General features: G+C 45.8%; 1 protein-coding gene across 1 annotated transcript in view; it reads left to right on the top strand.

Moving 5' to 3' along the window:
• LHX1 (LIM homeobox 1) overlaps positions 1 to 17,356 on the top strand; it is a 52,001-nt gene that overhangs the window by 21,456 nt on the left and 13,189 nt on the right. The window contains exon 3 of the mRNA XM_081890574.1: positions 3,904 to 4,181. Within this exon, the coding sequence (XP_081746700.1) occupies positions 3,904 to 4,181 (278 nt within the window). The remainder of the gene's footprint in view (positions 1 to 3,903; positions 4,182 to 17,356) is intronic.

Here is a 17,356-nt window from a genome sequence, read left to right as displayed (position 1 = left end):
TGAAAGGAGAGGAAGAAGGAGAAAGTGACAACACCGGTTGCAATTTTCGCTCCACCACAAGGAATAGTTAACACAATGCTCCCCCTCCGCAAAACACACACACACACTTAAGGACAAAATATGGGGAGGGGGGAAGTGTTTTCTCTGTCTGAAACCTGGGGCTCAGTCCAGCTCACAAGTAGCTCACCACGAGGTCCCATTGATTCATTGCAAACAAATACTTAATGGTGCCACCTTTTGTGGGTCTACCTAGAAGTATCTAAGTCCCACTGAGTTCTATGGGGCTTTTGTTACTTTCAGGTAAAATCATTAGGCAGCCATCCTAGGCATGGACACTCAGAAATAAATCCTAGTGAATTCAGTGGGGCTTTCCCCCCCCATGTACTATTTTCCTTTTGATTGATTTTGATTTGTTTAACAGTGGGCTTAGGAATGCAGCCTTTATTTATTTTGTAAAATTTATACACAACATGATTGCAAAAAGACTCTGAAATCCTCAAAGCAGTTTGTAAAAAAAAAAAGTTAAAACAATAGGGAAAAAGGTAAAACAATAAGAAAAATTAACAACAATGCTATAAGACAAAGTTAAAATAACAATAGACAAAAAAACCCAGATTAAAACTCACATCAACATTAATTGCATTAATCTCTTCCACTGAAGTAAACATAATTTTACTTCAGCTTTCTACATATTAATACATATTTATTTGGAAGAGACCTCCCCCACCCCATGTGTGTTTCAATGGGATTTACTCCCAAATAATTGGGGGTTAGGCTGCTGCCTTAAAAGTGCTTTACGCTGGAACAAGCTTCCCTTACTTCAGTGGGGGGTTGGGGGACTGAAGGGCATCCATGCAGGGTCAGGCCAAAGGACTATCTAGCCCATGGGTTGGCAAACTAAGGCCCGGGGGCCAGATCCGGCCCAATCACCTTCTCAATCCGGCCCATGGACGGTCCGGGAATCAGCGTGTTTTGACATGAGTAGAATGTGTCCTTTTATTTAAAATGCATCTCTGGGTTATTTGTGGGGCAAAGGAATTGGTTCATTCCCCCCCCCCAAAAAAAAATATAGTCTGGCCCCACACAAGGTCTGAGGGACAGTGAACTGCCCCCCTGCTGAAAAAGTTCCCTGAATCCTGGTTTAGCCAAAGGACTATCTATCCCAGCATCCTGTTCTCACAGCAGCCAACCAGCTTCCCCTATGGAAAGCCTGCAAGCAGAATATGAGCACAATAGCTCCTCTCTGGCTCATAGTGATTCCCAGCAACCAGAATTCAGAGGCATATTGCTTCCCACATTGGAGGGAGAATGCATCCATCATGGCCAATAGTTACTGATAGTCTCGTCCTCCATCAATTTGGCTAATCTGTGATCATCCGGATGTTTTTGATCTGTTTTTAAAAAATCTGTTTTCACCCCGTTAAGTCTCAAAGCGTCTTATAACAGTGTAAAATACACAAAATTTAAAATTAAGCCTCCAAGATTCAAAACCTCAAGAATTTAAAATATCTATTGACGGATATAGCTATCTATAATCATTAATACATAACGCAGCTCGGTCGATTAGGGCGTGGTGTCGATAATGCCAAAGTCACAGGTTTGATTCTTGTGGGAGGGAGTTCCACAGGGCAGGACCCGCAACACAGTTCCCCATCATTCCCTGACCATTGGCCATGCTGGCTGGGGCTGGTGAAAGCTGAAGCTCCATGGCATCTGAGGAGAGCGGCTTCCCCACCTGTGCTTTCCCTTCCTTTAAACCCAAACCATACTTTCTTGTCATGTGTTCGCACACACATCTCACTCCAAAAATCTACTCAGTACTTATTTTGTTGCTATTAAATAAGTTTGTGGGTTGTTGTTTTTTAAGTGACTTTTTAATACAGGTTTGGGGGGAGTCTGTTGGGGCTCATTGCCCCAAATTCTAATATTTTGGAACATTTTTCCTCAGTAACAATGTTTAGGATTGCAGCCCAAGTCAATGTGCTTAGATGCAAATTGCTTCAGGTCTCACTTCTAAACTCTTAAGTTCCAGGGATGTACAACTAGGAATATGTATTTTGGACAGATAATGCTGTTTCTCTCAAATCCTGTTTGGGGGGTTTCCTTCAGGCATTTGAGGAGGATAAGGTTATCTAGCCGAAATGGCTATATTCTGTCTTCACTGTCAATTGCTAGGAATCACAAGGCCCTGTTCAACCAACCTTTTCCTCTCTAGGGTAATCCAATAAGTGTATGGGATGCCAAAATGTCTGGAAATCAAGGAGACTGACTTGACAAATAAATGTCCCTTTGATGAGGAAATAAGCTGTAGAACCAATTCGCACATGCATGGTTTTCACTTTGCAATCTGCATGTGCGAATGAGCCAACCTGGGTCAAGTGTCAGATTTTTCTTTTTTGGCATTCCACATGGTCTGTGGACACATCCAGCTACTGAAATGCGGAGGAGGAAATGGCTTTGACTTACTTCCCTCCAGGATGATGGCACCAACCAGGATATGGGGCTGGATTTTCCTTAGGACCAGGGCAGCTCAACCTCCTCTCCCTGATCAGTACAATTACTATTTAATTTTTAAAAATAAAATAAAAACAATAGCATTGTTTAAAGAGGCATTTGTTTAATCTCATGTCCAGCTTGGCCCTCAGAAAGTCAGTGGAAAGTACATTAAGTGTATATACAACTGATGTTTTCTATAGTCGGCCAGCTGCAATGGACTGTCATTCAAGTTTCCAGTGGGCTGTGAATTGTTTTTTCCTCCTCCCTCCTTGTTCCTTTTTCCTCATATGCCATCTTTTTAGATTGTGAGCCCATCTTAGTGCTGGTATTCGTAAGCTGCTCTGAGGGCCTTCATGGCTGAAGAGTGGCTATAAATGCAACATTATTTATTTGTTTGTTTGTTCTGTTGCCTCCCACCTCTGCGTCTCAAGGCAATGCACGCAATGTAATAAAAACTGCTAAAAAGCCTTTGGAAACAGCACAGAAAGTATCTGGCAAATGAATGGGAAAATAATAAAATATGGCATAAAGCAATTCATCCTGCTGGGGGAGCTTGTCATAATTTGTATCACTATGCATACATCTAAAGAAACAAACAATTGGGACATTTTTTCATTTTCTCCCACATTATTAGAACCTGGGGTCCTGCAATTAATCTGCTTAGCCAGAGACTCAGGACGAGCAAAAGGAAGGCTTCCTTTGTGCAGTGCATCATTTGACTGTGGAACTCACTGACACAAGATGCACTGGTGACTGCCTCTGCCTTAAATAGCTTTAAAGGGGGGAGCCAAATTCACAGTGTGGGGAAGTGTTTTAAGGTGTGGAGATGGGGAGGTCATGGCATCCAGGACATATTGAGCAACACCTGCATTTATGGTGCTTTCTTAAAGGTAAAGATACCCCTGACTGTTAGGTCCAGTCGCAGACAACTCTGGGGTTGCGCAGCTCATCTCGCTTTATTGGCCGAGAGAGCCGACATACAGCTTCCAGGTCATGTGGCCAGCATGACTAAGCCGCTTCTGGCGAACCAGAGCAGCGCACAGAAATGCCGTTTACCTTCCCGCCAGAGCGGTACCTATTTATCTACTTGCACTTTGACGTGCTTTCAAACTGCTAGGTTGGCAGGAGCAGTGACCAAGTAACGGGAGCTCACCCCGTTGCGGGGATTTGAACCGCTGACCTTCTGATCGGCAAGCCCTAGCCTTTGTGGTTTAGACCACAGCGCCACCCGCACCCCTTGGTGCCTTCTTTCACGTTGCTTATTTAGCAAGCAAACCATCCTATATGATCAGCTCCCCTATTCAGTCATGATTGAGATGAGATGGTTGCAGTTGGATGCGCATCTGAGAAAAGGCGGACATCTAAGGACGTGTGTCTTTGTGCGTGTGCTTCTCCCTACCACTGCAGCCACCACCGGCAGCGACCCCAGCCTCTCCCCGGACTCCCAAGACCCCTGCCAAGACGATGCCAAGGACTCAGAGAGCGCCAACGTGTCGGACAAGGAGGTGGGCAGCAACGAGAACGACGACCAAAACCTGGGGGCCAAGCGGAGAGGGCCCCGCACCACCATCAAGGCCAAGCAACTGGAGACCCTCAAAGCGGCTTTTGCTGCCACCCCTAAGCCCACCCGGCATATCCGTGAACAGCTGGCGCAGGAGACCGGCCTCAACATGAGAGTCATCCAGGTACAGGTGTTTGGTGGGTGGGACAAGGCACGATGGAGGAAAATCCTAGCATGGGGCAGTGGGAAGGGGATGAGTGTCCCGGGATGGTGGAGGCCAGGGATGCAGAATTAGGCCTTCAAGGCCTCCCCAACTGGCCCTCAGGACTCCATCTTCTCCTGAGCCATAATAGGTGAGATGTGAACTGTGATAACCTTCATTGCCTCAGAGGTTTGTGTGTCTGTGTGTGTGTAAAAACTTTTGACACTGGCAGAATATTGCTTGGTTTTGCTCCACCTGCCTTTGGCCTCACCCATCATGGGCTTTTGGCTCCCAGGAGGCTGGGAACCAGGAAATGTGTCTCACATGGTCACAGAAACAAAGAACTGTAGAGTCGGAAGGGACCTCAAGAGTCATGGAATCCCTCACAATGCAGGAATCCTTTGTGCAAACACACCTTATTCTTATTCTTCTTTGCTGATCACTCGTATCCAAGTAAGATTGTCTTCCATGAACATTTAACAGTGAGTCTGTAGGTGACTGTGGAGGCCAGTTCTGGATCCACACGTCCTTCCACAGTGGGGACATTAGTTTCCAGGCGGGAGTTGATCACGGTGAGGGTTTGCCAAGCCTGCCTTCCTCTTAGCTTGTTTCTTCTTTTCGTGCTTCTTCAAAGCCCATGACACCATTCTCCAACTGGAGCGCTCACAGGCCAGTGTTTCCCAATTGTCAATGTTTATACTATATTTTTTTAGATTTGCCTTGAGAGAATCGTTAAACCTCCTTTGTTGACCACCAGCCTTCCGCTTTCCATTTTTAAGTCTGGAAGAGAGTAGTTGCTTTGGAAGACTATAATCAGGCATCCGAACAACATGAACAGGACCAGTGGTCAGGGATGGTGGGAATTGTAGTCCCAAAACAGCTGGAGGGCCAAGTTTGGCCATGCCTGGTTTAGGGCTTTAAAGGTCTTTATTATCACTCCAGTTCTGTTTTCTGGAGCAAAAGATGAGCACCAGTGCCATTGTGGTGTGAAATAATTGGGTTCATTTCACTCTCTGGATGGGATTCATGTAGTAGACAATACTGAGCTGAGTGGATCCACTGCCTTACCAGGTATCAGGTGGGAATGAATAATCACTCATGGGAGCACCGACCTGTATTGGGTCCCAACTGAGAGTCAGGAAGCGGTAGAGCCTCTGGCTCTCATATCTTTAACTGTGAATGCCTGATAAGTCCCTGCTTGCTATAGTATAGAGTTAAGGAGTTGTCCACCCCTCAGTCACCTCATGTAATTGTAAATTCAGCTGATGACTTCAGAGGCTTCCTCTCAGCACCTGTCAACTGATTGATGCTGAGAGGAGCTCCTTTGCGCACTCTCAGTGCTAAGCAGCTGATTGATACCCATAGCACACCAGCCCCATTAGCAGCACTGTGCAGCCAAGCCCAGTCATGTCTTTTCAGCCTTGCAGATGATGTCACATCCGAAATCTGGTGTGGGGCAGGTGGGTATGGCTGGTGGTGGTGGGAAACAACCTTGAGGTTGCTGTAGTAACTAGGGGAGAGGGTGGGTAGAAGGACCAGGGAGGTGTCAGAAGAATGAGAGACACACAGAAGCTTTCGCTACTATCTCACCTTTGGAAACTTCCAAGAATATAAGGCGGTGAAGTGAAGTAGATATGGAGCTGATCAGCCCCTTGGGCAAGGCTTCTGAGCTTACTCTAGAGGACAAGCAAAATTGAGGGGAGCTAAATAGATAACGTGTCTACCTTGCAGCAGGTAAGGCAATAATGCATAAGCTAGTTTCACAGGTGTCATTCCCCATGCCCTTTCCTCAAAGGCCAAGCCGGACAAGATCAGGCTTCCTCAACCTTGGCCCTCCAGATGTTTTTGGCCTACAACTCCCATGATCCCTAGCTAGCAGGAACAGTGGTCAGGGATGATGATGATTTTTTTATTTATATCCCGCCCTCCCCGGCCAAAGCCAGGCTCAGAGCGGTTAACAAGAAGTAAAAATGGGAATTGTAGTCTCAAAACATCTGGAGGGCCAAGGTTGAGGAAGCCTGGACAAGATGATGTCCTCCTGCTGGAATTAATAAATTGATTCAGTCTCAGAACAACTGCACTCCTTTCTAGTGAAGAGATGCCTATACAGTGGTACCTCTGGTTGTGAACGGGAGCCGTTCCGGAGCCCCATTTGCAGCATGAGCAGAACGTAAACCATGTCTGTGCGTGCGCGGGTCGCGATTCGCCACTTCTGCGCATGCGCGCGACGTCATTTTGTGCATCTGCACAAGCGCGAGTGGCGAAACCTGGAAGTAATCCTTTCCGGTACTTCTGGGTCCCCACGGGACGCAACTTGAAAATGCACAACCTGAAGCAAACATAACAAGAGGCATGACTGTAATGTCTCTTCTGAAAACACAGCTATGCTATTAACATCAGCTTGGCCAGCGTCCACAGGGAGATCTGGTTTGGGGAAGGGTGACGACGCAGTGCTCTCTTGGGTATCCTAGGCCTCTTGTTATCCCTGGAGGCAGTGCTGCTTTTAATTTGTTTCTTTGTTTGCTGCATTTATTGCATTTATATCCCACCATTTTCTCCAAGGAGCTCAAGGTGGTCTATATAGTTCTCCCCCTCATTTAATCCCCACAACAACTGGCCCAAAGTCACCCAGTGAGCTTCATGGCTGAGTGGGGATTTGAATCCTGGTTTCCCAAGTCTGGTGCACTAACCACTACACCACACTTCCGCTCACATTAAATGGAAGGCTGCACCTATTGAATTCATACCTCTGTGTGTGTGTGTATATTATTGTTACTTATTTTACACAGGAGCCCTGCCTGAAATGAAAAATTGACAATCTTGGATGTGATTGAACATGAAAGAATGCAAGTTAATAATAATAATAATTTTTTATTTATATCCCACCCTCCCCAGCCAAAGCCGGGCTCAGGGCGGCTAACAACAATAAAATAATACAATATTAATAGTAATAATAATAATAATAATAATATAATATTTAGATTTCTTATCTATCATTTACTGTAAGATCCCAGGGCAGGTTACAACAATATAAACATGTGATAGTAAAATCAGTTAAAATATAAACTCTCTTGGTGCATGTGAGAGTGCTGTGGTGTGTGTGTGTGTGTGTGTGTGTGTGTGTGTGTGTGTAAAACACAACATAATGTGTGCATGTGTTTTTTATGAAAACAATGTGGGCACAATCTGATTGCTTGTGCTTTGACCCCTGCTGAAATAAATAGGGTTAGAATGTATTTGGCTGAATTCCCTGGATACATTTATTTTTTAAGAAATGCATGCCAGTAAAATGAACGGGGGGGGGGGGGCTGCAACAAAATGTTGCATCCTGGAGTGCTCCTGCTCACTATCCCAGTCACTGCCATTCCGTTCCCCTCCACAAGCATTTCCCAATCTCCCAACAACTGTCAATCAGCACTCCGCAGCCACTGAGCATGCTCAGTCTTCACTGGGGCTGTCTTGGCGTGTCCCCTAATTTTAAACAAATCCTGAAGACTTTTGGTCCTCCTGAAAACCTCCTATTCCACAAGCCAGTTGACTGCACCTCCACTCCGACTGGGGCAGGACAGGAGCATGGGCAAAGCCGTTAGGTGAGTGCTGACAACTGTATTTCAGTGGCACAGGACACAGGTCCCCAGTTAATTCTTTGGCATCTACATGCAGAACAGGGAGAGACCTCCTTCTGGAACTTTGGAGAGCTGCTGCCAGCCAGAGCAGGCAGTACTAAGCTTGCGAGGAATCCTATTCGGAATAAGGGAATTTACCTTTAAAAAGGGGAAACGTTGACAGCTATGACTGGGAGTGGCCGCCGAGACCACATAACACATTGGCTCCCAGTGTGTTTCCGAGCACAATTCAAAGTGTTGGTGCTGACCTTTAAAGCCCTAAACGGCCTTGGCCCAGTATACCTGAAGGAGTGTCTCCATCCTCATCGTTCTGCCCGGACACTGAGGTCCAGCGCCGGTGGCCTTCTGGCGGTTCCCTCATTGCGAGAAGTGAAGCTAGAGGGAACCAGGCAGAGGGCCTTTTCAGTAGTGGCACCTGCCCTGTGGAACACCCTCCCATCAGATGTCAAGGAAATAAACAACTACCTGACATTTAGAAGACATCTGAAGGCAGCCCTGTTTAGGGAAGTTTTTAACGATTGATGTTTTAATGTTTTTTTAGTCCTTTACTGGAAGCCACCCAGAGTGGCTGGGGAAACCCAGCCAGATGGGCGGGGTAAAAATATATTACCACTACTACTACTACTACTATCATCATCATCATCATCATCATCATCATCTGCCTGAGTCAGTATACGGCAGCTTTCTCTGTTTTCACATAAGCAATGCCTGAAGACTGGAATGTGTATATATACTAGGATAAAATGGTGATGGAGCTCAGAGCTTGGGCTACACCTGGGTGGGGAACCTCAGGCTCAGGGACTGAATGTGGCCCCACAGGCCTCTCTATCAGGCCCTCAGGAACCTCCCCACACCCTCCCTAGCCACACCCTTCACTGGCTCTGCTTTGCACCCTCCTTCTGGGGTGGAACGCTCCCTTGAACCCGGACCCTGCCTCTTCTTTGCTTGGATGAGGGGTAGAGAGCAGGACATGGAGGTGTGAACCCCTCTGACTTTTGAATGCATGGGCATAGCAGGGGGGAGCTGCCTCCCCCCCCAACAATCCAGTAAATGTATAAAAATACTGAACTAAAAGTAGAAAGATTTTGACCAATTTGTCTGAATACTTGGAAGTCAAAAGGAAGTAATTTAAAACGACTGTTTTGCTGAGACATTGCATTCCGATTCTGCTACCAGCCTTTCTCAACCTGTGGGTCCCCAGATGTTGTTGAACTACAACTCCCATCACCCCTAGCTAGCCAGAGCTCAGGGATGATGGGAGTTGTAGTCCAACAACATCTGTGGACCCACAGGTTGAGAACCAGAGGATGATGACAGGTGGGTGCCTTGCGTCTCTGCCCCCCAAAAAACATCCTGGCTATGCCCATGTTTGCACCACGTTATGCCAAGTCTGTTGCTCCACTCATTTTCACCTCTGGCCCCACCCAGTGGACTGTTCTACTTGAAGACTGCAGGGTCATATTTTCAAAATTCTCGCACATGAATCTCCCTGCTTGAAGAAGGCTAGCACAGCACAGCTATGCCATAACTTTTGCCTTTTGCTTTGCTACTTACCCCTCCACCCAGGCAATTTGGTTTGGCTGTGATTGGGGGCAGGGAAGCACGATGCTTCTCTGTGCAGATGGAGAGGGAGAAAGAGGGAGGGGTGCAAAGTGATGCAGGCAAAGGGAGAAAAACAAAACTTTTGGCATTGTAATATCATTATACAACTCTATGGTGCGGCCAGGTTTGGAATACTGTGTACGGTTCTGGTTGTGGCTCTCCTCAAAAAGGGTATTGTAGAGTTGGGGAAAGTTCAGGAAAAGGGCAACCAAAATTATCAAGGAGATGGAGTAACACCCCCCCCCCCCGAAGAAAGGTTGCAGCATTCAGGAAGTTTTAGTTTTGAGAGAAAAGGCGTTATAGAAGTTTACAAAAATGATGCATGGTTTGGAGAAAGTGGATAGAGGAAAGTTTTCTCCCTCTCGCCCCACACTAGAACTTGGGACGTCCACAGAAGTGGAATGTTGGAAGGGTCAGGGAAGATAAAATAAACGCAGCAGGCAGTTAACTGTGGAACTCCTTCCTGCAGGAAGCAGCGATGACCACCAGCTTGGATTACTTTAAAGAGGATTGGACAAATTCATGGAGGAGAGGGCTACCAATGGCTACTTGATGCCTCCCTAGCTGAAGGCAGTAATCATAGAATCATAGAATCATAGAGTTGGAAGAGACCACAAGGGCCATTGAGTCCAACCCCCTGCCAAGCAGGAAACACCATCAGAGCACTCCTGACATATGGTTGTCAAGCCTCTGCTTAAAGACCTCCAAAGAAGGAGACTCCACCACACTCCTTGGCAGCAAATTCCACTGTCAAACAGCTCTTACTGTCAGGAAGTTCTTCCTAATGTTTAGGTGGAATCTTCTTTCTTGTAGTTTGGATCCATTGCTCCGTGTCCGCTTCTCTGGCGCAGCAGAAAACAACCTTTCTCCCTCCTCTATGTGACATCCTTTTATATATTTGAACATGGCTATCATATCACCCCTTAACCTAATGCTTCTGTATACTAGTTGCTGGAGGCCTTAGCAAGGGCAAGGGCTGCAGTGCTCAGATCCTGCTTATATGTGAGGGCAGAACGCTGGACTAGATGGGCCACTGGCCTGATTCAGCAAACGCTTCTTATATTTCTTTTCCTCACATTCACCGCCACCCATAGATACCCTGTAGTTTCTTGAGAAGTACTGTCATTTGGTCATGTGTTTCCCCTCAAACCCCTTTCCATCGGCTTTGGAAATGAAAGCTGCCGTTAAGCTGAGGTGCATACATTTCAGACAGCCATTGCACATGCTCAGAAGGCAGGTTCATTGAATAGGAATTGGGGGAAGGGGGGGTTGAAAGTGTGGGGAAACACCACAGGTAATGCGCATTGGATCTCTGTCCTACTCTGAGGTGTGCAGCAAGCTTAAATTGTGACTTGACATGCACCGAGAGAACCGTCCTCGCTGCAATTTGAGCTGCTCATGTGTACCTTAGTCAAATCCCTGCGTCTAATTTTGTAATAATTTTGTAATAGAGCATTTATTTGGGGGTGGGGGGATGAGGAACCTGTTGCGATTATATACGCTTTGTGTCACATGTAAGGAAGCTGCCCTGTCCAGAGCCAGACCGTTATGTCCCTCTTCCTCAGTATGCATGTGCGCACTGCCGTCACAATTAGCTATGTACTCCACTGGAGTATCATAGAATCATAGAATTGTTGTGAGGGAACCCAGTGATCATCCAGCCCTAACCCCAGGTGCATGGTTGTTGTTGTTGTCTAGTCGTTTAGTCGTGTCCGACTCTTCATGACCTCCTGGACCAGAGCACGCCAGGCACTCCTGTCTTCCACTGCCTCCCGCAGCTTGGTCAATCTCATGCTGGTATCTTCGAGAACACTGTCCAACCATCTCGTCCTCTGTCCTCCCCTTCTTCTTGTGCCCTCCATCTTTCCCAACATTAGGGTCTTTTCCAGGGAGTCTTCTCTTCTCATGAGGTGGCCAAAGTACTGGAGCCTCAGCTTCACGATCTGTCCTTCCAGTGAACACTCAGGGCTGATTTCCTTAAGAATGGATAGGTTGGATCTTCTTGCAGTCCATGGGACTCTCAAGAGTCTCCTCCAGCACCATAATTCAAAAAGATGCATGGTAGATGCATGGAAAAGATTCATAAGACAGGTAAAATGCTGTTTTTTGTTTTGTTTTGTTAAAAAAAAGGTCTCATCCACACAATACATTTAAAGCATATTCAACATACCGGTACATTTGTAGCACATAGCTCCCCCAAGGGATCCTGGGAACTGTAGTTTGTTAAGAATTCTCTGTACCACTCCCAGGATTTTAAGTCGGGAGGGGGAACCATGTTATTTAAATGTATTGTGTGAGTTACATAATATATTTTGCGACCTTTTAAAAGAGCTCCTGAGCTGCTTATTTTTATTTTGGCTAAAAATTTCTTAGTTTCTTCACCTTCCTACCCTGAATTTATATATTTTTCTTCTACTGCTGGGCTATCCTTGTCCCTTTGGGTCAATACCTCCCTGCCTTGTTTACACCTCTCTCTCTTTTATATGAACTTCAGATTACTAGACACCCCTCAGCCAATCAGCGTCCTTGGAAGGTTCCAATTGGAGTGGGGGGGGGAGAGAAGGTGGGGAGAAATTGTGAATTCAAATCATTGGTGGGGGGGAACTGAGTTTTTTAGATTGGATATGACCCACTATCTCCAAACACACACACATACCCTTGTTAATAATAGAGTAACTATTTGAAATTAATGGACAGAACTCCTTTAGGTCCATTAATTTCAATAGGTCTACTCTTGAGTAGAATACAGCCATAGAAGAAATAGCCACATCAAGGCTTCTTCCTTGAACTTGTAGATTGGAAAGCAGAGGGATAAATGAAATAGACACAATCAGTGTTTTCGTCATTAAAAGAGGGGAACATTTGAGGAGCATTATGAAAAGACATGGTACACCCCCTACCTAGTTTTCTTAATTGCTTTTCTTAAGCAGGATACTTTTTTTTAAAGAAAAAAGCAAATACATTTTTAAACAAATGTAAAATTTCAATTCTATTCTTTAAAAGCACAATTTTCAAATTTATTTTTTAAAATTATTTTGATCTCTGTCCAACCTTTTTCTTCTTCTTTTTCCCCAAATGTCTGGTGCGCAGGAGTTGTTAGAAGGTTTGTAAATCCGGAGTTGGGAGATGAGGCTAAATTGCTTGCGTGGACGGAGGTTTTAAGGCAAAGCTGAGCACCGAATAGGTTCGGGGGCTCTCTGAATTAGTTCCCTCATTCTCTTCACCCGCCGCATTCAATATCAGGTCCCTGATATTTTAAAAGGAGCGCGCTTTTAAAAACACTTTGAAATGGATAAATGCCTCGTTACGCATTCTGAAAGACCCAAGCCCACCGGTTAGACCTTTGAAAAATCGTCCCAGGTCTCAATGCCCCCCCGTGCCAATCCTACGGCTTTCCTGCTGTGCGACTTTGTGAGCCGTGATTTCAGCCCACTGAAGCGGTTTACTCCCTAGTAAAACAGGCGGAGGCTCGGATGGTAAAGCTGCAATCCAAGCTCCATCAGAGGTTGGGAGGGATTTGCTTACTTCCAAGTAGGATACGGCTTGCAAAGCTGAGCTTGGCTGGGCGCTGCAAGGGCGCTCTGTCTACGCTCAGAGGCTCTATTTGCTTACTGAAAACAGACCCTGATTAAGCTCAGAATTCTTGTTTGTTTATCGAAAGACATATTTATCCGGGGCGCACACAGAGAGCTTTTCCTCTTAGGTTGAACGGATCTGTTGAGACAATTGAGAATATTTCTGTCTTTGGATTTAGGATATGAGACCCAGAGGCTTCTGTTTGGGGGGTGTGGAGTAGAGATTTGGTTGGAAAATTTATTACATATTTATTTATTTCGAAAGTGTATATACCGATTAATGGTGATCTTCTCTATAGATTTCTGTCTGGGAATGGGAAACACGAGGTGATCGCCTACTTTAGCCCTATTCAGAGTAGACCCATTGACTCCCACGAAATTCAATATTAGAAGCAGCTCTTACTGCTTACAATATTGTTCTTAAGGGATTCTGTGACAACATTGCAGTGCTTAGATGTACTGCTACAATATATAAACAGATGATGGGCCCCGATCCAGCCAGAGTTAAGTCAATTTAATCCTTGCAGAGTTGTTGTCAGGATAGAAAGGGGCAGCATACGTTTTACCTTGCGCGCCTTGGAGGAAAAGAAGGATACAGTTTTATTTTGTTTATTATTGATTAAAATTTATATGCCGCCCTTCATCCAAGGATCACAGGGCGGTTGGCAGTGTAAATTAATTAATTGATGAGGCGGAAATATTTTTAGTCTTAATTAGATTTTCCTTTAATTGACCTAAATTGTGTGTGTGTGTGTGTGTGTGTGAACAAACTATACAGCCCAATTAAGGTTCCAGTGGGAGTCAGTCTTACGAAGGTCAATGGGAGTTCCTTCTGAGCAGACGTGCATAGGATCGCGCTATGTTAAACGAGCTATACAGATCTTCAAAGCAAATTGCGTCGCTGGGATCGTGACCATTAGCTCGCTGCTGACTACCTCCACATTTTTAAGAGGTGTGTGCCTTTGGATGAAAATCTAGAGGTCCGCTTACTTCTGAATTCAAGGAGTCCGGGAATAAAATCATTGAACTGAGACTGACTTTTGAAGCGAAGAAAAATATGTGTTTTAAGATCGAGTAGTTTGGCGTGTGAGAGAGAAAATCCAAAAAATTCACACCCGGGCTGGCAGAGCAATAATTATATTTAGGTTGCATATCCCTTGCTTGCCTAAGAAGTTGTTCCATTGAGCTCAGAGGAGCTTACTCTTGAGTAGACATGCAAAGTTGTTGTTTTCTTCCTCAAAATCAGCCGTGGAAAGTTTACGGATGATTCAAAGAATAAAACACCAGCCTTCGTGCGTTTCTGAAAAATGTGGATTTTGCAAGCCCTTAAGTTCTCCAGAGTGCTTCGTCAGGGTGGCGCTTAGAAAGTTTAGGAAGCAGCAAAAGCTGGCTTGATATTGTGGTCGCTAGTTTAATTTGTTTCTCCCGTCACCAAGAATCCTGGGAACTGTAGCTCACAGTGCTACAATTCCCAGCACCCTTAACAAACGACAGTTCCCAGGATTCTTGGGGAGAGAGAGGGGTGATGTACTTTAAATGGATAGAGCTCACAGTCTTAAACTGGGCTGCAACTCGGAACACGTTCTTGTTTTATTTACCATTATTCCTCACCTATTAACCTAGTTCTCCGGGAGACTGAGAGGTAAATCCCAGGGAACACATCCGGACTTGCTTCTGAGTAAACATGTCTAGGTTTGCACTGCTAATTGGATTATTACGCTCTGTGGAACTTTCACAGTAAGCAAAAAAAACCGAGAGAGACAGTTCTCTGCCCCGAGAGGATCCCATTTCCGCTGCTGTCCCAGCTCCGCATTGGTTTGAGGGCATTTCCGGCTTAACTCGGCTGCAGATCCAGATGTGGATTGGGCGGCTCCTTCGTTATGTGAATCATTCGGGCCTGTAGTCCCTTAATCCAGTCACGACCTGGAGGGATAAGGGGGAGGCTGCAGCCGAGGGACCGATGGTCTGCTATGCGTGCAGAAAGCCACAAGTTCAATCAAACGCTTCTCCAGCTAGAGCTGGGAAAAGTCTGAAATCATGCCGAGCCGCTGCCAGTCAGTGTAGACAGCCCTGACCTAGATGAGCAGCTTTGTATGCAGCCCGTAGTTCAAAACACTGAGGACTTGAACCTTGCTTTCTTTTTAGAGGAAGGGAGCTCAGCGTCTGCTTTGCGCGCAAAAGGTCCCATGTCCAATGCCTCTCTAGGGAGGACTACGATTCTGGAAGGCTGCTGCCAGTCAGTGCAGGCAGTATTGAGCTACATGAGCCAGTGGCCTGACTTGTACTGAAGGCAGCTTGCTATTTGACCTGGTGCCTGAGTACCAACTGATCCGGAATGGGATCGCGTTCAAACCGAATCAAGGAGAATAAAATTATCCTGCCTTGAGAATCATTGGAGTGTGTGTGTGTGTGTGTGAGAGAGAGAGAGAGAGAGAGAGATCATCTATAATTTTATTGTAGCTTATTTTATTTGCTCCTGCTAATAAGGCATCTTGCGAAGTCTGGCTTGATCTCTGTACAATTAAAAAAAAAATCTACCTGTTTCAATCGTTTGAGGTGCGATGGCTGCAAGTGATAGATTCCATGTTGTTCGTGTGTGCAAGGTTGCTACACAAGTTGCTGGTTTAGTAAAGGGAGTGGGTGGAGAATGGATGATAACGTGCAATAATTCGGAAGGAGATGTTTTACACAATCTCCCAGCGCTGCCAAAAACACCGGGCGGAATCGTGTGTGGTTCATGCAAGACGCAGAAAATCCAAATACATTTAAAAAAAAAAAGAGGAGGAGGAGGATGGTTATCTGTTCTGTTTTATTTATTTATTTTTGTGGGGAGTTTTTTTTCCTAATTGGGGGGTGTAGCATTTGAAAAGCAGGTATATATGAAATATAATTTAAAATGCAAGAAAACCCTCCTACTTTGAGCAACAGTTCCTGAAAGGCATTGAATGGAATCCAGCTAGGTTTTAAAGTCAATATTGAAATTAAGGGAGCTGTAAGAGTCGTGTCTATGGAGTTCAGTGGGTTAACCCTGAGCCAGGATTAACTTTGGATACATTGACCATGTGACGTTATGAGAAATCCTTCACGGGACGCTGGCCAAATGCAAAATGGGTGGGCCGGCTCCGGGCTCCTGCACCTTTAATAGGAACATAGAAGGGCGACTATCTCCCGAAATCTTCTACACAGCAATTAAAGGTACAGGAGCTCCCGCTGCCGCTTTGTAAGCGACGCCTGCTGAAAAGCCCTCTTCTGTCCGATGATTAAAGGTGCGGGAGCCGGGCCACCTCCGCTCTTTGATCCGTCTGCCCTGTTTCGTACAAGATGTGTGTTGTTGTGTACATTGCACGCAGGTACCGCCTTCCTAAAGCTGACTCTGTATCTAAAAACAGTTCGGTTGGGTCCGGCTGATAGAGGCTGCAATTCCTTCTTCGTTCTCCCAGTCTTGGCGCAGATAAGATCGGTCTGCGTCTTTACCCACTGGGGAGGAAATGCGCAGGGCGATCCTGGGCATGGGATTGGGCTTCCTCCTCAACCGAAGCAGCGCTAGCTTTCAAAGCTGCCTTCACCTGAACCAAGCGGGGCTTCTTTAAAGTCTTGCGCTTTGTTCGTTGCGCCACTGGCCTGCAAACCCCCGTTTAATTCGCGAGGGGGCTGCCTTGATCTAAGGACCCCGCTGATTTCAAGGGAACCTACTTCCCCGGAAGAAGATCCCACCTCCAAATGTGTTTTTAGGAATCGAGATAGATTTATTTGGAATTAACTCCTCCATACCATAATTTGTGGGCTCTTTCCCTCCTTGCTCTCTAGTGTGGTTCTAAATCTCTTAACGACCGAGGCTTGGAAGGTAGTTCGGGTTAAACCCTGCTGAATCCGAAGTACCGGTACCGTATTGGAGATAATATTTCAGGGATTTCCAGTTCTTGTGTACGTTTGGTAGGGGGGTGTTGTTGTATTTTTCTGGTGGGAGGGGACTGCGCTCAACTCCTTGGAGGATCCCGGTTTAAATCCGCAAAAGATTGCGCTCTCTCCCTACTCCATCAGTTTCCCACATACGTCGCTCTTCTTAATACACTGCAGCCCCTAACCCCACTCGCCTCGGAGTAAACCCACTGGATTATAAAAGGTTTACTTCTGAGAAGACGCAGTCAGGGTTGCGTTGTTCCAAGGATCGCCTTGCGCCTCTTTTGCGCCGTAGCGTGCTGAATAAGAGAAAACTGTGAGCCGCCCTGAGACCTACGGATGAAGGGCGGTATACAAATTTTAATAATAACAACAATAATAGGCAGGGAGGCGTTTTGCATTGCAGGACCCGCGTTTAGTCCAACTGCCTGTTTTTAAGCGTAATAAAAGCGTA

Source organism: Podarcis melisellensis (assembly GCF_964234715.1).
Source record: "Podarcis melisellensis genome assembly, chromosome: 15".
NCBI lineage: Eukaryota > Metazoa > Chordata > Lepidosauria > Squamata > Lacertidae > Podarcis > Podarcis melisellensis.
This window is presented reverse-complemented; position numbering and strand designations above follow the sequence as displayed.